The sequence below is a fragment of the Culex quinquefasciatus genome, chromosome 1, assembly GCF_015732765.1.
Source record: "Culex quinquefasciatus strain JHB chromosome 1, VPISU_Cqui_1.0_pri_paternal, whole genome shotgun sequence".
Taxonomy (NCBI): Eukaryota; Metazoa; Arthropoda; class Insecta; order Diptera; family Culicidae; genus Culex; species Culex quinquefasciatus.
In genome coordinates, this window is record NC_051861.1 from 96,530,384 (window position 1) to 96,554,229 (window position 23,846).

Consider the following 23,846-nt stretch of genomic DNA (forward strand, 5'->3'; position numbering starts at 1 on the left):
TTTTTTGATTTTCGACTTTTATTTTAACACTTTAGAGGCTTTTTTCGCTATCTTGATATGTCGATTCAACAAATCAGTGGCAAAATGCGAGCTTTGTTCTTAAATAAATAAGAATACATAATAATAATTATAAAACACGTCAGTTCTGGTTTTCACACTTTTCTCGTAGTCAATTCTAAAATCGTCGTGCAACGAGGAATGTTTGCACATGGCTAAACAGCTACCTAACTTACACAATGTCCCAGCATTATTTTTTTCGTTTCTCAATCTTGAAGTTATTTACAACAAAAAACCGCTTCTCCCTGCAACATGACTCTACTGCGCCTCCGTCTTGTTCTCATCGAACGCCGGATTGTTCAGCCCGGAGGCCGGCGGTGCGGAGCTCGCGTTCTTCTCCCTCCCAGCAACTGTTGAATCTCCTGCAGCGAGATGCCCTTCGTCTCGGGCACGATGAAGAACACAAACACGGTTCCGAGCAGCGAGAAGCCGGAGAAGAGCCAGAACACGCCGGCACTGCCGAGCGCATCGACGAGCGAGGCGAAGATCTTCGTCACCAGGAAGGCGAGCAACCAGTTGAACACACCGGCCAGCGGACTGGCGTACGCCTTGACGTTGTTCGCGAACAGTTCGCCGACCATCAGCCACGGCACCGGACCGAACCCGATGGAGAACATGGCGATGAACATGCACACGGCCAGGATGGGGAGCCAGCCGAGGTCGGCGACCTTGGCCGGGTCCGATTGCTTCAGTTGGAAGTAAACCGCCAGCAGGATGGTGGACACGGCCATGAAAAAGTCCGACACCATGAGCAGCATCCGGCGGCCGGCCTTGTCCACGATGAAGGTCGACAGCAGGGTGGCCGCGACCTGGATGCTACCGACGATGATCGTGGCGTCGGTCGAGTTGAGTCCCGTGTTCGCAGATTCGAAGATCGAGTTGGTGTAGAAAATGACCGCGTTGATGCCCGAGAGCTGCTGGAAGAACATCAGCCCCAGCGAGATGATCAGCGCCCGGATGGTGGACTTTTGCTGGAAGCCCTGCACGAAGGTGATCTTCTCCTCGCGCATCTTGGCGTCGTCCGCCTTGAGTTCCTCGATTTCGGCCCGCTCGTCGTAGCGGCTGCCCCGCAGCCACTTGAGGGACTTGGACGCATCGTCGTAGCGGTTCTTCTCGACCTGGGAAGTGGACATTTAAATTAGAATGTTGAAATGCATTTTGACCTTCACAGATCCCCAGAATTCGATTTCGTTCTTAAGATATTTAACAAAAACCGTAAAAACCCCGTGCAATGTTGCCAGAAGACTGGCCTAAAGGATTTCTGGTCAGAACGCATTTGACACACGTACATGCCCGACTTCCATAAACATTTGTAATTATAACTCGAGACATCGGCAACCAAAATTACGGGACAAGAAGCAGAATGGTGAATCAAACAAAACGTGTCTGTTATTGTTTACATTGCACACTCTACTTATGTTTAACAAAAACGTGAAACGTCAAAAAACGGCGTGCTACAAGAAAACACGATAACGTAGATATTGCATAGAAATTGTAAAATCTAAAAAGAACTTACGAAATAGTGCGGACTCTCCGGCATGAAGAAGAAGATCAACCCGAACGCAATCGGAATAACGCCGCAAATGATGCTCAGCACCTGCACGTTCACGGCCGCCCCCACGCCGTACACGAACAGAATACCGACGGTTACGAGCAGCTGGAAGAACGTTCCCAGCGTTCCCCGAATCGACGACTGGGCAATCTCCGCCGTGTAGGTCGGCGCCGCAATGCAGAACGCACCACCACCGATACCGAGGAAGAACCGGCCCACCATCAGCATGGCCACATTACTGGCCCAGATGATGAGGGCCCAGCCCAGCACCAGCGGCAACACCATCGACAGCATGGCCCACTTGCGCCCAATCAGCTTCATCATGATCCCGATGGGGAAGCACATCAGCGCCGCGCCCAGGTTCGCCATCGAACCAATCCACGAGAACTGCTCGGTCGTGATGGTGAACCCGTACTCGGTGTCACGCACCAGCGGAATCTCCGCCGGCGAGGTCCACCCCAGGAAGGTACCGGCAGCGAGGGCACCACCGGACGCGGCCAGCCCCGCGATATACTGGGGCAGCTTGCGGCCGGACTCGCCGGCCACGTTGTTCACCACGAAGCTGCTCATCGTGTCACGAGTCTGGAAGAAGAAATTTTAGAGTTAATTTTTTTTTTATTGACGTTTGCAGCCAAAAAAATCACAATTTCATCGTTTTCCGCGGTGGCCCCATACTGTCTTGATCCCGAAGGGATCGCTGGAATTAGTCGAGCACGTTCGCTCGTTGAATCCGACATCGTTTGATCAGTTAAGTAACTCAAAACCCCAGTATTTTACAATGGAAAATTTCAGCGATTTGCTAATTGTATGTACTGTCGCTTCTTTGGCTTCATTGACGCATCACAAACATCTGAACCTGAACGATTCGACTCGCTCTTTGTTTTGGTTCGGGTGAACCTTTGTGTGCGTACGGAATCTCCCACCCAGGTAGTGAGTCGTTGGAGATAACGGTTTGTGTAGTAAGAATGAATAGTGGAGAGAATGAATTGAATGAAGGAATTCATTAAGAAGTTAGAGTTCATTGCTGGTAGAATTCACTCGTAATGAACTACTTTAGTACAAAGAAGAGAAATAACGAATCAGAGCATGGTGGTAAAGCAGAGTTGTACAAATTTGAAATGGGTGGTATGTTTCCACAAGGATGCTCATGAAGCGTGTTTCAATTTGTTAAACGGTTTTAGAAAAATCTAGCTTCAAATTTTCATAATGGATACAGACAAAATTTGTGAGATTTTCTTTCGGAAAAATGTTGATGTAAAACATTCAAATTTATAAAAAACACAATATTTTGCTATAATGGTTTTTTTAGATAATAATATTTCTGGAGAAGAGAAAATCTGAATCGCTTATTTAAACTCTTGAAAAACCTTTAAACAAAAACAATAAAACGAAAAATTTGGTCAACAAAAAAATGAAAAAAATGCGGCAAGAAATTTAAAATTTACAATTTTTTTGTGGGCTGCTTGGAAACGTTTCTTCATAAAAGTTTAATTAATTCTTGTTTAATAGTAAAATTAAATGTGTGTACTTTTTTTATTCTTACAGTATGTAAAAAAAGTATTTACACCCCTTGGGCACTATGCACATTTTGTGATGAAACATGTAAAAAAATTAAAGTTTGACAGGAACCTAGTACTACATTTTGTTCAAAATTCATGCCAAAATTTTGCTACAAAAAGCTCATGAAAAGATCGATTTCTATAAAAAGTTATATAACAAATACTATTACGAAAATAAAAGGTGCAAAAAAGTTTGTACACCTTTGGAAAAATTAACATAAGTAAAGTTATTTGTTGACAAATCACTATAAATCCAGTCTCCCAACTCCAAATAGGCATCCTCGACTGATTAAAAAATAATTTGGATTAAATATAAAGTTTACTAATTACTTAGAATAAAAGTTTATATAACTCTAGAAATTCTATATAAAACTTATCTAAACTCAATTTTGCAAACTTTTAATTCAACTAAATGTCAATATATTACCATAGAATTGCTAAATAAACATTTTGGAGTGGGTATAACACCGTTTTGGGGGTATTAGTATCGATAGAAAAGATTTTTGGAATTTCGTACCAACCCGGAATTACGTCGTAGGAAAATCCGCCGGCATCTGAACCGGTACACGATTCACAAGTCAACCTATGTGGAATCGGAAAGGGCATAAAATTTCCGATCTTTTGATACCCAAACATCTAGGTTTTCTTTAAAACCTACGTTTTTAAATACCTGGGCAAAAAGTAAGTTTAACCCACGAGAACAAAAATTACGAAATTCCATACATTTTTGGTAGGTTGCTCAAACGAAACCATAACAACGTCCATGGACGTCATTTTCATCTTCGTAAATATTACAAAACAGCATAAATTTTCATCGGAAAAATTGTCAAAAACCACACTGCATCGATTTTCGACGCTCCATCGATTCACTCTGACAGAACTCGTCTATCTCCAACCCTCGAATTTTGAGAAAATATATTTTGTGGAGTTCGAGTCACGTCCGTGCGTGGTAAAATTTTTGCCAAAATTTGTGTCGTGAAGTTCTCGGCTCCCCAATTTTCGATTTTGATTGTTCCAAGTGCATTTGAAAGCTGGTGTGCTGAATCTGGGTCATTTAGAGGCCGATTTTAGAAATATCTATCTGTTTTCGGATGTGGCTAGACTTTTCAACAAAATACACAGTATTTAAATGAAAATATGATCAAAATTTTTCATTTTCATATCTTTTATTTATCTCAAAAATTGCATTTTTCGAGCTCTACAACCTCCCAAATTTTCATCCAGATTCATAATTTGGTTCTGGAGTTAGAGCCGTTTGATTAACCTACCATAAGAAAAAAAAATCTCTATAAAAAGGCAAAAGCCCACCTGGTGACCTTCGCCCAAATTTTTCTTTTCTAATTTTATCCGATTTTTTTCTACATTCATAGTACAGACCATGAGAGCGAGTTGTGGCGCTATAACCACGGCAAATAGTGTCCAGGGCATTCGTGGAAATACAATGTCCCATCCCAGAGGGTCCCGGAGTACCAAACCTTCTTAGCATGGTGCTCCCAACGAATACAACCAAATTTCGGAGCGTATGGTGGTGTGTCCCCACGCTTCTTCCTCCCCTGTCGATTCAGAATTGTGTTGTTGTTCGAACACTCAGTGCTCAAACTCAACCCAATTACGAGTCATCTCTGCGATACGGCTTTACGCAGTAGGCCTGGCCGCTTTAACGCTTGATGTTAACGTTTGATGTTTCAATGCATTCCGATGCAATGGCGCACTACAAATGTTAATAAATGACAAGAAGAGTGCTAGGCGTCATCTAACCTAAGGCACTCTCCAGGATCCCTTCGAAAGATTGGCTGCGCTAGGGTCTGATAGATTAGATTAGATTAGACATTCATAGTACAGACCATGAGTGAGCATCTGAAACAAATTTGACATCGATCGGCAATCCCGATCAAATTTTAGAACGATTTACTGTTTTGCCTATCTTACTAAAGAAAGACAACAAAGTCGATGTTATGAATTGAAACAAGTTATACTCGTTAGTAAGAAAGGCTCTTTCTCACCCCTGGTGGGATTAAATCGGGTTTTTAGTTTTTTTTCTTCAATAATATGAGTTAGTATTGCTGGAGTGTGACAGAGTGTTAAAATCATTCATTTATTGAACACGTACACAATACTCATGTTGTATAAAGTTCATTCTATCTGCTTTTGAAGTGTTTATTTCCCCTCCCCTCCGCAATAAAGTTCTACAAATTAAAAAGTCGAATCAAAACAAATAATATTTTTATATTTTTTTTTTTGCAAAAAACAACAATTTAATTTAGAAAACATTTTGATTTTTTCACACTCTTGAGCTTTAAAAATCATGAAATTTTGGACCAGAGATCGTAGAAATCTCGATAATTTTTCCCTTTTTTTTTTAATGTATTAAGTTTTTACATACAAGTCTCCATACAATTAAACGAACTGGTCATATGAAAAGTGCACGTAAATATAAGGAAATCTGTAACTGAAGAAGCAATTTTCTGATCAAGTTGGTGCTTATGACAAAGTTGGAGGTTACAATTTTAATTTTTAGTTAAGGCTTTTCAGAACAACATTGTTACCATCAGCAGAAAGTGATGTTGGGTCAGATGGTAAAAATAGGTCTTACAAATTTGCCGAAATTATACACAAAAATTGTACACGGAAAAACGATATTTTTTTCATTTTAGTTTTTATTACTAATCGTAAAATTCAAACAATACAATTTTTTAAAAGGTTCAATATTTTGCGTGTGTTTAAGAAGAATTTATGAAACATGTTTTTTGTCGACATGCAAAAAAATTTAGATGCCACAAAAAAGCTAATGACAATGACTTACCAGTTTTTTTTTATTAAGTGCTTAGTTGTCACGTAATATTTTTGAAAAAGAGCAACTTCTTAGAGCTTTCTTTTTAGACTTTGACTTTGATCAGACTGCGGGTTGCTTATAGTTAGAATTTCGAGAAAACTTTGGGAGAAAACAAAACATTTGTGAAATTTTCTGCTCGCTTAAAAAAAGTTGAAATCAAGCATAACATTTAAAACGGAATAAAACGCATAATGACAGCATCAGAATAGTCATTTAAGTTTTATGTGTTATTTTTTTTAATATGGGTCATTCTTGGTCAACTGAGTACACTTTTGGACTCGACCTTTACTGATTTGGACAAAACTTGGAGGGAACGTTCTTCTATCGATAGTTAACAGAAATCTCAAGTTTGGTGCTGATTGGACCATCCCTCTATTTTTGGCACAACCCTCTTTTTTGGCGATTTTCTAAAAAGCTTTTTTTTCTGTTAATCATAACTTTGCAAATACCTAAGCAAAAGACTTTCTACAGGTTGCATATTATATAAAATTGTCCAAGGAGTTCGATTAAAATAAAATTTTAACCCTTAAATGCCCACTACTATTTTATATTAACGTTTTATGTTTTAAAATTCAGTTTTGACCAATTCCTGATATTTTTATTTGTTTTATTTTATCACCATCGTGTTCTCCGGACAATTTTACATAATAATCAATGTAGACCTCAAACTAAAATGAGCTATTGGCAATATACAGCGATTTTACTGAAAAAAGTTTGATTTTACGCAGCACTCTGAAGTATATAGTGTACTTTTCAACAAATAGAGATGAATCCCGCATAGTTCGGTTTTTATATGTGAGAAACTTGTTTCGGATTTGAATTAATAGGACAGAGTGCAAAATCAAACTTTTTTCAGTAAAATCGCTGTATCTCGTCAATAGTTCATTTTATTTTGAGGTCTACATTGATTATAATGTAAAATTGTCCGGGGAACACGATGGTGATAAAATATAATAAATAAAAATATAAGAAATTGGTCAAAACTGAATTTTAATACTTTAAACGTTAAAATATAATATTAGTGGGCATTTAAGGGTTAAAATTTTATTTTTATCGAATTCCTTAAATAATTTTCTTTAAAATGCAACCTGTAGAAAGTCTTTTGCTCAAATAGTTGCAAAGTTATGATTAAAAGAAAAAAAGTGCCAAAAATAGAGGGATGGTCCAATCAGCACCAAACTTGAGATTTCTGTAAACTATCAATAGATGAACGTTTCCTCCAAGTTTGGTGCAAATCGGTGAAGGTCGAGCCCAAAAGTGTACTTAGTTGACCTGAAATGACCCATATATGGTTTTGCCTTCCTCACCTTACTGAGGAAAGGCTATAAATTCACTCAAAAAATAAACTTCTTAATACGAGCGCCAAGACCCACCTTCACGTATACCTATCGACTCAGAATCAAAAACTGAATGTGTGTGTGTTTGGATGTGGATGTGTGCGCAGAAATATTCTCACTCAAATATCTCAGCACTGGCTGAACCGATTTGGTCCGTTTTGGTCTCATTCGATTCGTCTTGGGGTCCCATAAGTTCATATTAAAAGTAAGTAAAGAAAGAAAAATGTAAGTAAAGTACTTCAAAAGTTATGTTACAAAAAAACTTTTTTGTAAGAAAACCCGTCATCAAAAGTTTATTAATGTGAGGAAAGCATCAACCACCTTAAGTGGATAAAAATATGAAAGAGAGGCGACAAAAAAAGGTGATGTCATTTTGTTCTCCTACCGATTCCATCTGTTTTTTTTCTTCAAGATTGAAAATTTAACATGAATAAATGACAATAACAGAATTAATACCTGGAAAGACCAAATTTAAAAATACCAAAATTAATCTAGTATCAGTTGTTTTAATACTTGAAATAAAATAATCCTAAAATTTTCATGCTTTGTTTTTTTTTGTGGTATGACTTGTTTTATGTGACATTGTGACATTTTGGGCCAACTTGGATTCTATCGTCATCTGGGGTGAATCGGGACTACAGTCTGAATAGGGACAGCATTTTTAAGAGCACTTAAAACCTTGAAATGTAGAAAACGATGCACTATGTTTGGTGATCTGTGTCTGTACTATCTGAGACTAATCAAAAATATCCAAATATTGCGCAGTAACTAGGTTATGTTCATCCCATATGTACCGCTTCGCCTCAGATGACGATACTTTCTAAACAAAATGTATTGCAATACCAAAGAGTGCATAATTGACAAAGGGAGCGCGTGGTCGTAAAAATATTCGGAGTGAAAAGTGATTTCTTTTGTGATTTTCAAAGCCCTTCCTATATCATCGTTGATCGGAAGGCACGGCGTCGGGTGGATTGTGTTTAAATTTTTTGAATAAGGTTTGATTTTTTGGCGGTGAAAAAGCCATTTCTATATAATGAACGAAAGACGCACTGACAATTTGGATCGTTGAGTTAATAGTGGAGCAAAATAACTGTATGTGAGTGATTTTGTGTGTTAACCAGAAAGACCTTCCCATAGCATCGTTGCTCGGAAGGCTCGCCGACGGGTCTGTTATGAAAGTCCTCCCCATAGCGTCGTAGCTCGGGAGGCATCGAAAAGCCAATACCTTATCCTACTAACCCAAAAAAAAAAATAATCACGTGATGCTTGAAGGAGATGCTGTGGATTCAACGGTCTCAAGCGGTATCAACAAGTATATAGCGAAAAACTATGTGCTTGATGAGTCTGCAACTTCAACTATCGGACTAACATTCCTCCCTTTCGTTGAACTGCAGGCTTCTTGGGAGGGCGCCGGTATTGACTAATAAACTAGAGATCTTCAGAGGTTAAACAGTGAACGGATGGTTGGCTCCCACTGATCATTCTTGATTCATTGTTTAACTTCAGCTGATCTGTCAATAACGGAGTAGCAGCTCATTGGCAGTCAACCATGCTCATGCTCAAAATGTATTGCAATACCAAAGCTACGATTTTTTTGGCCAACGTGTAAACTTTCTTGAACGACTAGAAAACATAGAAGAAATAAAAATTTGTAAATAGTGCCAGAAAATATCACTTTTTTTTTTAAATAAACTGTTAGTGTTTAACAAAACAGTTGAGTTATTTCAGTTATTTTGTTATCACTAAGAACTGAAAACATTGAATTTAGTTGAGATTGGATTTTTCTTGAAATTATAATATAATCCCTATGGTTCAATGCACTTCAAATATAAAAAAATACACCTTCTCCAAACAGTCACAGTCCATTGCAGTCGTAAAACTTGTTTTCTGGAAGTGTGCAATCATCCAAACCATCCTAAGCATCTAGCGATCGCACATGATAGGTATATTGCCTTTTAGCCACTTTTCTTCAGCTTTATAAATAGTAGTAAATAGATATTACTTGTACGCTCGGTAGTGTTTCACTTTTTGCACCTTTTTCACACAACGATGCTAAGTTTTCCTTTCACGCGAAACTAGTTTGAAGTTATGCTGTTTGAACAACTTAAATTTTTTAACTTGACCAAAATAGAACCTACCCTTTTCCACAAGGACTTGGTCATTTCGACTGCTTCAAGCGTCACCAACTTCCTCAAAAATAAATTTTCCTCACTCAACCGTAACGACAAACTTTCAAATCGACCAAACTAAACACCCCGCAAATAGAGTGGAGATCTTCACCGTAACGCGTCTACCCGCGGACTGATCGTCGTCGAGGTTGAACTTGAACGACGACGAATGGGGGTTTGCGAAAAATGCGCGCGCGAAAAAAAGCTAAGCTTGGTGAATCACAGCTTGTGGATAGTGGATAGGAATGTCCACGGGCTTCGGAGCTTCGGAAGGGAAAACCAAACGGCGCAGAAAAAAAATCAAGCTATAGATATATGTACTAGAGGAGTTGTTTCATCCAACGCGGCGCTTGTAAAGTGGAGAAAATTTCTTTGACTAGACGTAGAATTGACCTCCTGCGGGGGCTTGGCCCAGGTTGCGCAATGCACTTTAATTGAACTTGTTCGATTGTGGGCTTTCCGCAGCAATTGGTTTGCGGTGGAATTGGATTGATACCTTGGTGAATTTGTGGGAAGTTTTATGAGTGTTACACGTGAGGAATTTACGTGGTTTGTAACTTTAAGAAATGGCGCAGGCTATTCTAGAGTGACTGTTTCTTGGACATAATTCGAACATTTAGGTATCTACCAAGTTCAATACAATTTCAATTTCCCACAATATTTGAATAATCCAGGGCTGCGGAGTCGGGTCATGTTTCAAACGACTCCGACTCCGACTCCGACTCCAGCTTTCTGAGATAAGCCGACTCCGACTCCGACTCCAACTCCGGCCTACAAACTCTAGCCGACTCCGACTCCGACTTCGACTCCAGCTTTCAACAAATGGTTAGCTCCGACTCCGACTCCGACTCCACATATTTAAAAAAAATTCAAAAGTTAGTTGACTATTATTTTGAAAATATTGTTGAATAGGATTACTTAAATACTCTCAAATTGTTATGTTTTTCTCAAGGAAAATAAGTTCGAATCACAAAAGTGAACAAAAAACTTTCCAGGTAACAAGTTTTAAACGTAATTGAAACAGAAATCAAAAAATATCTCCAGTTTTAAAGGGATTTTCAGAAGAACAATTCAGAAGCATGGACCAAAATTTTGCCGACGATTTATGATTTTTTAAAAATAGTGATTTTTGTAAAAAAATAAATCACATATTTAAAATTTTTCGACCTCATTTTTCGAATACAATCGAATTTGTAATCGAAAAGTACTTTACAATTTATTTTATTAAGTGTACCGTTTTAAAAATATAGTATTCAAAGTTAAATATTGTCCGAAAAATTCCGGTTTTTTTTAATTTTCGAAAATAGTGTCCATGATTGTTCATTCCTGAAAATATCTCTATCGAAAAGTTCAGAAAATTTCCTACTAATTCGTCTAAGAAGATTTGACCACTTGTTGCTGAGATACAGCGGATTAAAGAAACAGGAAAATTGATTTTTTAAGTCTAACCCAAACAACCCTCCATTTTCTAATGTCCATATATCAGCAGTCCGATTTTCAATATTGAAAAATGAAACATTCGTGAAATTTTCCGATCTTTTCGGAAATTTTTTTTTAATGAATACTAACATTTTAATAGGGCCAAACATTCAATATTTTTAGAAATGGACAATCATGGACACTATTTTAAAAATTAAAAAATCGGATTTTTCGGCAAAATTTTGCTTTGAATGGATATATTTTTAAAACGGTGTACTTACTCAAAAAATGTGTAAAATACTTTTCGATGGCAAATTCGATTTTACATCAATAATTAGGTCAGAAAATGTTAAGTACAAGTTTTCAATTTTTACATAAATCACTATTAAAAAAAAAAATGACTCGTCGGCAAAGTTTTGGTTTATACTTCAGGATGGCTTGATGCAAGGTTTTGCCCCTGAAAAAAAAAAACTCAAAAATTTAAAAATTTTGATTTTCTGAAATTTATTTTTTGTAAATAAAACCTAATTAAAAAATCACCAAATGTTTTGTCCGTGTACCTGTTTTCAATAGTTTTCTACAATATCCACAACTTTGCCGAAGACACCAAAACAAATAAAAAAATTTCTTGAAAAGTTAAGTTACAGATTTTCGAATATTTACGTACTATTTTTATATGAACTTCTGCCAAAATTGTATTGAGATAACTATGAGTGAATCATTGACACAAAATGGCTTCTTGTGGGAAAGCCCCCATAAAGTTTGAGTCAAATAGCAAAAAAAAAAAAAAAAAAAAACAAACAAAAAATAAAAAAGGTTAACATCGGCCGATTTTATAGAGAATTGCTCATCTGATAAATCTTTAAAAAAAAATGGCAACGCAATGCATGCGACATTAAAAAACAATTAAAAAATAAGAAGTTTTATGAATTAACCTGCATTATAACAAATACTAAACAATAAAAAAAAGATAATTTTTGTTGAATTTTAGATAACTCCGACTCCGACTCCGACTCCGGGTTATCAGGAATTTTCGGCTCCGACTCCGACTCCGACTCCAGCTCGTAAAATTTAGCCGACTCCGACTCCGGCTCCGACTGTTCGAGTTTTGACGACTCCGTCTCCGACTCCGACTCCGACTCCAGGTACCCAAAAGACCCGACTCCACCGACTCCGGCTCCGACTCCGACTCCGACTCCACAGCCCTGGAATAATCAAACCTGGAATGCGACTTCACGATGATCCATAAAAGATACATATTTAAATCAACCTGCTTTTCTTAGACTTGTAGAACGAGATCAGCTGGGATTCCCTGGGTTTGTTGTTTCTCCCCCAACTTTGCTTGGGATTTTAGTGATTCTTGGAACTACCACCGACCGTTTTGCGTGCGATACACTGACTGTCGTAGTCGTCGCTTGACCAGCACTCACGACTCTAGTTCATCGTATCAAGTGGAAGTTTATAGATTTGTTTGTTAAATTGAAACACAGACACTTCATCAAGATCAACCTTCGATGTAATTCTTGACCTTGATGCAGAAATCCCACTCTCGAGAGGGCAATCTTATCTCCTTGTACGAAAGTCCCAATCAGTCGTATCGTGCCCCTCCCATCAAATCCGGTTCGCGAGAAAAGAGAACTCACTTTATGATGGCATCATACTGTTGCAATACCCTGCCCGGCCACTAGAAAGAAGGGGTTACGTGACAAACCTTAACGATGTAATTAAGCATAATTGACGATAATTAGACAATTCTGCAGATAACAAAAGGAAACCAAGAGCTATAACACGACACTCACGGAATGCAAAGAATTTCATTCCAATTTCAATCCGTTTTTCATAATGACTTTGACGATTGAAGTTTAAATGACCTTCCGAGGTCTGCGAATTAACGTTTGAAATGGGCAATTGGTCATATTGTTTTCTCGGGTGTAATAAACTGCGATCGATAACGATAAGGAAAGGGAACAACATGATTGCGAGCTTTGAACCTTTTCTAGACGAACGATTAGTGAAAGATACACCGCGTCCATAAATATTTATAATGGATTTTGCTACAAATTCACGTCAATCAACAGTGTTGCGTGCGCTGTAGTAGATAAAAGGAAAACTGCAGCTTGGTTTACCAGTGGTCAGGGATGGTACTGCTTATCAACGAGTTAGCAGCTTTTTGAAAACCAGTGGTAAAGTCTAGCTAAACAGTGTAAATATAAAAAAAATGATTTGCTTGAATGGTCTGTAACAATAACTTACTTTGTTTACAATTGCAACCCTGCCGATCAACAGCAACAAAACACTACAGCTGATATAAAAGTAGTCAACATAGATAGTGTAGCGTAAGCTCCACTTTAAAATTTGCGGTGTTTGTGTGTACCTGATGTAAGTAACTACACAAGATAGCAACGCATGGATTATGACACACGTGGTTGTCAGTTTTTGCCAAGTAATATAAATCAGGTTATCAGATGTTAACTTGTTGTTACAAGAAAAAAATGCTAAAACAATTCTTCAATTTTTTCGTTACTCAACTGTAAAATTTTGTGGGACTTGTCATTTTATGGGAAATTATATGTACTTTTCGAATCTGCAATAACCTAGAAGTGTCATTTTTTCATCTTTCGTCAGTGAGGGTGACTACGGGTCAAAAAACGATACACCTACATTTTCCCAAAATATGGTGAATTTTGATGAGCACTACCTTAAATACCAATAGTTTGAAAATTGACCCAATCTCACCCCTTAGAAGGGGTGACATTGGGTCAAAAAAAAACTAAAATAATGCTCAAATAAAATACAGATATGGTAAAAAGAAGTCATCCAACAGAGTTTCTTGTTCGAGGGAATCGTATTGACATGGTACAAAGTTTGAAGTGGAGATTTTCAAACATTTGGGTGGTTTTTGAGCAATTCCAACAAAAATATTAGAAAAATGATTTTTCGAGAGGTTATTTTTGACCAAAAACGTACCGTAACTTTAGACAGCTGCCAAAATAACAGGATTTGTTCTAGGAACGAGATTTTTTCAGCGAAGTCATCATAAGATGTCCCCTACACAATACTTTTGACAGAATTTAGTTTCATTGAGAAGAACCTGAGAGATGGCAAAATCCGTAAAAAAAACCACTTTGCCACAATCTCACCCCCTAGACCCAATTTCACCCCTACTGACAGTATAACAAAAGTTTTCATTTTAAAATTTCTTGTTTTTTGTTACTTTGCAGGGTAATTTTTTAGAGTGTAACAATGTTCTACAAAGTTGTAGAGCAGACAATTATACAAAAAATGATATGTAAACATAAGGGGTTTGCTTGTAATCATCACGATTTATTCTGATTTAACGAAAAATTAGAATTGAAAATTTTATTTATAAATTTATTTTTTTTGGAAAAAGACATCCTTGAATTCCGGAAATGAATTTTATTTGATTTTTTTATTTGGCTCAAACTTTTTAGGGTTCTTTATCCATACAATATTAGCGAATTCCCACACAAAAATTGTAACTTGTATCTTTTGAAAGAATTTTTAACGACGTGATGCCTTCGGCAAAGTTTTAGATATTGACTATTCGAAAAATAAGAGGGTAATTCTCCGCCAACTCACACAGCAGTTGCCCCGACCCCTCTTCGATTTGCGTGAAACTTTGTCTTAAAGGGTAACTTTTGTCCCTGATCACGAATCCGAGGTCTGTTTTTTGATATCTCGTGACGGAGGGGCGATACGACCCCTTCCGTTTTTGTACATGCGAAAAAAGAGGTGTTTTTCAATAATTCGCAGCCTGAAACGGTGATGAGATAGAAATTTGGTGTCAAGGGAACTTTTATGTAAAATTAGACGCCCGATTTGATGGTGTACTCAGAATTCCGAAAAAACGTATTTTTCTTTCGAATCCATTGATCCATGTTTTTTCTAACTTTGCAGGGTTATTTTTTAGAGTGTAACAATGTTCTACAAAGTTGTAGAGCAAACAATTAAAAAAAAATTGATATATAGACATAAGGATTTTGCTCATAAACTTCACGAGTTATCGCGATTTTACGAAAAAAAATGTTTTGGAAAAGTTACTTTTTGCTTTTCTCTTTGTTTCGTCGTCCGTGTCTGTCGCGGGTGACCATGAACGGCCATGATCGATGACTACCAACTTTTTCATAACTTTTCAATCATACAATTAATGAAATTTTTTGTAATTGTCTGCTCTACAACTTTGTAGAACATTGTTACACTCTAAAAAATAACCCTGAAAAGTTAGAAAAAATACGAAATTTTAAAATGAAATTTTTTGTTCTGAATGAAAAAATTACCCTTCTGGGTCAATGTAGATTCGAAAAGTAGATTAAATTTCCCATAAAATGATTTTTTACAGTCGAGTACCGGAAAGTGGGAGAATTTTAAAACTTTTTTAGTGTTTTTTTCGATGAAAAATACGTTTTTTTCGATGAAAAATACGTTTTTTTCGGAATTCTGAGTACACCATCAAATCGAGCCTCTAATTTTACATAAAAGTCCCTTTGACACCAAATTTCTATCTATCATCACCGTTTCAGGCTGCAAATTATTGAAAACACCTCTTTTTTCGCATGTTCAGAAATGGAAGGGGTCGTACCGCCCCTCCGTCACGAGATATCAAAAAACGGACCTCGGATTCGTGATCAGGGACAAAAGTTACCCCTTAGAACAAAGTTTCACGCAAATTGAAGAGGGGTCGGGGCAACTGCTGTGTGAGTTGGCGGAGGTCTACAAATTTACAGAAGAAGAAATTGATCGGAAAATGTTTTCTTAAGATACTGATTTTCAAAAGTTTTGTATAAAGACTTGTACAGATTTGTATGAACATTTGTGGGCACTTTTTGAAATTCAAGTCCATATGAAAAATCAGTTTAACTGCCAAAAAGAAGTCAGTTATCAAATTACCATAATCAAAAAAGCAAAGCTATTTTCCCACACAGTCAAATCCCTTCTGTAACGACCTTGACATTGTCCGCACGTTGAAGTTGAAGTAAAAGCGAGCGTCAGTTTGCGTAAAATGTTACGATTGTTTGGGTGCCATAACGGTTCTGCCTGTCAGCGCCAGTTGTCGGACGAGCACACGCGTGCCGGCGACATTTTTATCATTTTATATCCACGCGGCGCATGTGGTTTGCGTGTAGTAACGTTACACATAAACGATGTTACACACGCATACACTTTGTCGCAGCATGCTGTGGGGATTTACTTACACTTTTATTCATACACTTATTTGACCAGGTGAAGTCGCGGCGAGCGACTTGTCAATCAAACGAGACAGTTAAATGACAGTTTGTCTGTGTATGTTCTGAGCGTGTAAGTTTGAGTGCACTGTGAAAATAACCCACTAATGTTTGTAGATTGCTTTTTGCAATGCTGTCTTGTAACTAGTATAAGACAAACAAACAATGAAGCAAAGCAAAACATGTTTACATAAAAATGTATTAACAAGAGGCAGAATCGGAAGCAAATTTTCAAATTAATTTACTGTTTCGCTTAACACATATTTGTAAGCCGGGCACGAGTCTATTCGCGGAGCAATTGTTGTCAAACCTTTGTCACCACAACCATAACAGAGCTCTTTGTTACACATGTGGCACTCCCATACGGTTGTATTCCAAGTTCAGGGCAAATTGTAGTTGGTATACATGTTTAATGTGTACAATTTTCGGTCTATTTGTTGAGCCTAACCCCTTTATTGCAACGCAGTCTAACTCAACGATAGCAGATTCATTAAACCAAATTGTCGGCAATTAGATGAAATGCTACAAAAACGTACTACAGCGAGCTTCCGTAGTGCCGTTACAATGCCCCCCGCCGGTCCGGTATCGTTGATCACGGATTTGTCGACGCGACTCAGGACGACTTCCAGAAATGATTTGTAATTCAGCGCACGCACGCACTCTCGTCTATGCGGTGCACCGAGTTTGGAAATGCCAACAGGTTTGCGATTGGAATTGACACTTTTTTTAATAGTAGCGGTGCGACAACTACGCAAATGAGGCTCGGTGATAAACAAATAATTCAAATTTTATTAGTTCTGAGTAGCGGCGTGGCGAAACGTGTTCCCGGAGTAAACAGCGAATAATAAAATGTGCAAGTGTAAATAGGAATACCGGAATTTTGTTTTTCCTGACTTAATCAACGGAAAAATGCAGTTTGTAGTTCTGATTGAAGAATGGACGTCTTTCAAATGTCGACGTGGCCTTGTCGAATGTTGCTTGTTTAATGGTTGAATATACCAAAAGCTAGAACACGAAATGTAAACAATAACAAACACGTTTTGTTTAGCTGATCGTTCTGCACATTGTTCAGAAATATGGTTGAATTTAGTTGCAAGAGTCCTGAGATTGCTTAACACTTCTGACGGAAATTGTCATACAAATTATGTGACAACAGACAGAAAATTTGTATGGCGAGTGTCAACATTGCACGGAGTTTTTACGGTTTTTGATGAATGTCTCAGGATTGAGATCGAGTTTTGTAAACCTGTGTAAAGCAAAAGGTGAGGCGTTGAAAGCTGCACAAAATGGCGTTCGAAACGTAATTCAGCCCAAAATGCACGTGTGACAAGATAGCACGATCATAATTGATTAATAAACTTTGGATAATCGAATCAGGCCGATAAATTTTGCCTGCCTATTTCAGGTTTCTGGTGTTTCTTTGATAAGTCCTATCTGCAAATGTTATTCATAATTAAGTTGAAGTATCACTTTGCTCTTATCACAAAATGATGCAAAAAGCATTCAATCGATGACAACTCGTGTTGTAATCTTTACGACCTTTAGAGTTAGGTTATCGCATCGCTGTTATACATCCAAATTAGCCATTGTTCGTGGGAGATCCGGCATAGAAAGGTGACACTCAACAGTAGTTTGTTTTGTACTTTGTATCAATTTTGAATTATGTGAAATATCAACTAACATTTTCTTGTTTATTTCGTTGGTGATCAAGGGATAGCGAGCCCAACTTTCCAAGTGATTGATGTTTTATTGATCAAATTATCAACAGTTGTAAACCACGTTGGAGCCCATTCTGTACATCGACTTTTATTGCATAACACCATTATCTCTCTTATCAACCAGCTCAGATACTAGCTCCAACTGGCAACTGGTTCATCTTTCCAAGCAGAGTACAGAATACCCGCCAACGACTTAACCTACAACAATTGTAACTGCGATCTACCCCCATAACGCTCAACGAGCAGTTTGACGCAATTCAAGTGAATTAACCCAGACGTCTGCGTCAAAAGGACTTTCTCAGCTAACGGTATTGAGCAGTTCAGTCTCGAGAAAGCAAAAGTTCTCGCTTTCGAAACGGACTAACGCCGACTAAGCTGTGCCCCGTCGCTGACGAAAGCTGAATTATTCAATTAGATGATTTATCTAATTTCCGGACCCAGTTATCTCCAGCCGCGGAACTCTCGTGCACTGAGCGATTTTTGCATTTGAATAAGGCATGCCTGTCTACGTGCCATCATCTAGTTGGCGTTGTGTTCACTTGACAGTTGTTGATTTTAGGACAGTAATTGCAACATCACTAATTTTATGCAATATTGCCACACGTCATACATTTTTTCTTCAATACTAAAAAACCCACTTGTTGTGACGAGGTAGCACGACGGTGACGATTTGTACACTTGTTGAACCGTTCAGTACCGATGACTTGCTGTGCTTGAGTGATGTATGATTGATACTGCTGCCGTATTGCAACAGCTTGCTAAAAACTACACGTTTTTGCAGTACCAGCAAGGTGTCAGAACTTTAGCTATCGATACTTACATTAAATTGAATGATGTGATAAAAGGGTACTACTAACATTCCTTGTGCTTTATTATAGCTTCGTTCTCCAGACAACTCTAATAAAGTGCAAGAAGGGTTTGTTCCTATAATCATTCTATTAAATCAAATTCAAGTTCTGTCTGAGAACATTCACCGTCCCATGAACGCATGTAAACATATCATGAACAGCTTACAATTACTCCACCACTTGAACAAAGAATTCGCAATGAATTAAGTCGATCAACGAACCTCAAGTGTTCCAACAGCACTGACCTTGAGTGCGGTCAGTGAAGTCTTCTCTAGCTCTGGGGCCTGAGCAGAGGTACATCCAGATCGCTCAAGCGTGCAGTTTTATAATTCCGAGATGCATTCTGGATGCATTGTACATGAAACATGTATCGTGTAGAAAGAGAAAGGCGCCTCAATTATTAAAGGGTAGCAGGTTTGAGTGCAGTTTTAGGTTGCTACAAGTTCGTTGACACTTTATGCATGAGAGATAAAAGTGGGCAAAGTTATGAAAACATTTCTTTTTACTGAGTAAAACATAACAACCCTTGACTTTTTTTTCGAAGATTTTCATTACATTTTATTTCAATTCGTCCCATGAGAATTTTTTTTTCGAATTTCTTCGTGATACTACTTGCTTTTCTTGTCATTCGCAAATGAAGAAACGGCCTATTGTTCAAATATTTCTGAAATATTTTTTCCTCCACATGGCCTTATGCCAAGTCGTATTTTTATGCTCCAGGAATGTAGGGCATCACATTTTCCCCAGAATTATGCCCAGGTAATGTTAATTGTTCCGTTTTTTAAAGTTTTGGAATCTTTCTTAAAAAATGTTCCTGAGATAACCATGACAAGTTATCCCACATGCAAAATGGCCGCCATAACGCTTTAAATTATTCCTGGGATAACCGTCTGTGGGATAACTTTTCCCACCTCCTTGAATGGAATATTCAGTCAAATGCGCATGATTTTTGTCAATTCTCCATTCAAATCAGAACTATACTGAAAAGTATTATTTCTGTCATATAAATAACTATCTGAAAAGATTCAAAACAGTTCAGATTACAAAAAAAAAAAAACACTATTGTATCAGAACATCAACTGCAAAAGCATTTACATAACCTTTAGGCTGGAACAATTTTTATTTAAAGTTTATGTCATCTTTCAAATTGGCCCAAAAAATCAGGGGGCAAAACATTTTTTTTCAAAAAACTTCATAATTTTCCATGCGCTTAGAATCATTTTCAGCATGTTTCTCTTGATCTCTTGATTTTTTAAAAATGTTCGATGTTTAGTACCGCTAAAAGTTTTGTTTTCGCTAAAATTTGTATTATCGTCAAATCGTCGCTGTCGTGCTAACTTGTCGTACGTGCATTTTGTGTAGCTCACAATGCCTCATCTTTTGACTTTCACAGATCCCCAAAATTCGATTTCAATCCTGAGATATTCAATGAAAACCAAAAAAGCTCCAAAACTGTTTGACGCTTTTCATATAAAAGTAGTTTCAATCTTGTCGTGCTATCTTGTCACTCCCTGAAAATTGATGTAAGTGCGACAACTGGCCAAAGGATTTCAGGCCACAACGCGTTTGACGCACGTACAAGTAAGACTACCGTAAACATTTGTAATTATAACTCGGGACTCCAGCAACCAACTTCAACCAAACTTTGGGACAATGCACAGAATGGTCAGCCAAACAAAACGTGTTTGTTATTGTTTACATCGCGTGCTCTTGTTTTTGTTTATTCAAGGTCAAACATTAAAACGCGTTTTTCTCGGAACTGCGAAATGGCGGGTGCGACAAGATAGCACGACGACGTCGAAATCTTACATTTTTTGAAAACTAATGATTGCAAAACATCTGAACTGGTGTAGAATACATTTTAAAACACGTTTTCTATTGAAATGTTGAGACTTTTGCTTGTTATTTCATTTTTTTGCAGAGATGAGGAACAAAAATAAGGCCTAATAAGATTTAATATAAAGAAATGTTGTTAATGTTATTTTTTACTTTTAATCGAATTGTGTCACTTTTTGATATTTTATATTAGGTATTAAGATTTTTTATATTAGACGTCAATGCTTTAGAAACATTCAACCTTTGAACCTCATTTGATTAAGTTTTAAGATAAATGTGAATTTAATTGATGTTTTGAGAAAAAAAAACTTGCTGGTTAATTTATTCTTAGTGAATATTTGATTAAATTGTACCATTCGATTGCAGCTCTTATTTTTGTTCAAAAAAGGTAAATTGCTTAACTTTGTTTTACTGATCTTTCCTATGTTTAATTTGTTGCATAACATAAAGTTTACAATATTCATCGAAACGAAGTTGACTTTATAATTATTAGAAATTTATTGCTAGTACCAATATTAGTGTTTTAGATTTTTTGTCTAAATTTATTTTTATTTTTTTTATTTTTAAGTTATGAAAGTATTGAATATGATAAATGCGCCAAATAATCATATTTAGACAAATGAATTTTAGATGAAACAAATGCAAATTAAAAATGGCGTCAGCAGGATTGTGATTCCAGTTTACGGTAATATTGATCCAAGGCGGGACAATAATATCACTACAAAAAAAACTCCATTATAATTATTAATCATTTTTATTTGTTTGTGCAAATTATTGTTTTCAAACTTAAAAATTATTTTCAACATTTTAATTTAAACTGAATTTTAAATTTTTTAAAATTTGAAATGTTTTATTTATTTATTTATACAATTTGGCCAAATTAATTTAAATGCAGAATTCAAATTTATTTAAATATGACGAAAATGCATTATTTTTAAATGTTTTTCTGTTTCAAAATTTTGAGACAAAATATTTACATTTATTTGCGTTTGGTCCATTATATAGATTAAATACATTATATCGTCAACAGGATTTTTCAATTTTGTTTGATTATTAATGGTCATTTAAATTTAAAAATTTTTTGTGACGTCTAATTTCATCCATCTCGACTAAAAATGCGTAACATAGTCGGACAGTATATTTATTTTCTTTTTGTTTCAAATTTACAAAAAACTTTGCAAACGTTCACCTAAATTTATACTTAGTTGTTTTTACTGAAACATTAACCCTCTACCGCTGAAATTTTAATTATCGAAAGTTTTTATTTTGCCTTGTTCAGGAGGTCATTTGGTATCTTTGGTTTAACTTTTATTTTCTCATTTTCTTGTTTTTGTGTATTTTAATTTACATTTGTCTTCAATTTAATTTATGTTTGTTTTTGTGACCGTATTTGGCCTATTATACCACTTCAATCATAACATTTTCCTAACCCTAATTTTCAGACTTTTTTATATTAACTTTTTTCAATTTTTGGTTTGTCACCAGTCATCATTTTGAAATTGGTAAAATGCGTTGAGAAATAGTCTGGGACCTTCACAAAAATTACGGCATACTTCTTTTATTGAAAAAATAGAAATTTTGAATAAAAAACACAGCCATGTTGACCCCTAAAAAAGACATTTTTAAAAACATTGGCAAAGTCACATAAAGCAAGCTAAACTTCAACCCTAAAATTACCTAAAATTTTAAGAGTTCTTCTTTCCAATGCTTTTTGAAGATCACAAATTGGTTGAAAAATTGCATTTTTGGCATTTTTTTAGATCGAAGCCCACCTAAAAGCGGGGTTGGGTTGTAGAGGGTTAACTTGACTTGATTTTTTTTAAGTTTGCATGATAATGCCAAAGACTCAAAAGAAATGTACACTTTTCAAATGTTTTGTTATTTGCAGTCAGAAAAAATCAAACTATCATTAAAAAAGTTGCAATGATTAAGAGAAATACAGTGCATTAATCATTTCAAAATATTGGTTCAGATAAAAACATATCGCGTATCTTCCCAAGCCGAATTCCAATCCATGTGGTCATCTTAATTACAAACCGTCGTCATCACAAGCCCGATTTTGCTCAAAAATTTTCCAATTGGTAAATAAATTTATAACCGATCGTCACATAAAGTAATCAATACCATTTTTATCGCTTTAATCTTTCACTTATCAAAACTTTGTACATTTTTGTTTATTTTTGCTCGAGAAAAAAATCAATTGCCCCCATGACCGACTGGCCGGACTTCATTGAGCTGGTCGCTCATAAAACAAACACTTTATTACACATTGAAACCGGGCACTGATTAGATAAACACCACCTCGAGGGGACAGATATTTTGGTGCAACCCTTTTCACGATTTTCCATCAAAATTTCACAACCAGATTCCGGACTCTTTGGGCTAGTTACTCACAATTGCTTAATTCACCCGCTGTTTAAGCTAATCCAGGCTAATCACTTTCACTAAGACTTTGATCGTGTTCAGTTGGTGGCGGCGATCCGGCTAGAACCATATCCCGACGCGTACTGCCGTCCGGCGCAAACTCAACGCACAGTTTTGTGTGGAGCGACGGAGCGCGTAATCTCGGTGTGTGATTTGCGCCGAACGCCAACGCAACGACGTATCACTTAACGGTACAGGCGCGCGCGTTGATTGGCTCACAGGTTATCAAAATCCTTTTCTACGCTGAAGTACCCGATACTGGTAGATCGATTTGATACCTTATACGAGGAGAGGCCGTGGTCGTCGTGGGGATACTGTGGCGAAGCTGGGTTTGTTTATGTACTGCCCTTGTGGTGTACCAGTACAGAACTGAAAATTGAAACAAGTGTCGTGGCAGGCGTTTTATCAGTACTGGGATATTCGCTGGGAAATCGGAATATTTGAGAGTTAAACAAATCTTGGACATTAATCAGAAGTTATGATCATACACGGAGAAAAATTAGTTCCGAAAATTGTGAACAATCGTTCATGAAATTGGGAGCCACGAACAAAGTGTTCAAATTTCATGACACATTGTTCATAAACGTATCATGGAATTTGAACACTTTGAGAAGCATGAACTCTGAGATCCCCAGAAAAACGTGCACATTGAATTTTATAAAAATATTTAGACAGACGAACGATTTTTCTTCAAAGTTTGTTTGGAGAATTAGACCGCCCTAATTCTTTGTACAAACTTTGGAGCAAATTAATTGGCCTTGTCTAAATATTTTTGTAAATTTTTGTATGTCAGTGAATTCAATGTTCAAACAATCGTTTTTTTCCAGAGAACTTCCACTCCAGGTGGTTACA

At 36.9% G+C, this 23,846-nt stretch overlaps 1 protein-coding gene across 3 annotated transcripts; it reads right to left on the reverse strand.

The window, feature by feature from the left end:
- On the reverse strand, positions 1 to 23,328 carry LOC6049271 (facilitated trehalose transporter Tret1). 3 transcript variants are annotated; one of them, XM_038257488.1, is made up of 3 exons: positions 22,965 to 23,328; positions 1,574 to 2,191; positions 1 to 1,175 (listed from the first exon to the last, which is right to left on the reverse strand). In XM_038257488.1, exons 2-3 carry the CDS (start codon positions 2,177 to 2,179, stop codon positions 357 to 359), a joined length of 1,425 nt encoding a protein of 474 aa, XP_038113416.1. In that variant the 5' UTR covers positions 2,180 to 2,191; positions 22,965 to 23,328; the 3' UTR covers positions 1 to 356. The 3 variants fall into 3 exon arrangements, with proteins under 3 accessions (XP_038113416.1, XP_038113411.1, XP_038113407.1); XM_038257483.1 differs by lacking the exon at positions 22,965 to 23,328 and adding an exon at positions 9,477 to 9,658; XM_038257479.1 differs by lacking the exon at positions 22,965 to 23,328 and adding an exon at positions 2,254 to 2,478.
- Between the last annotated feature and the right edge of the window lie 518 nt (positions 23,329 to 23,846).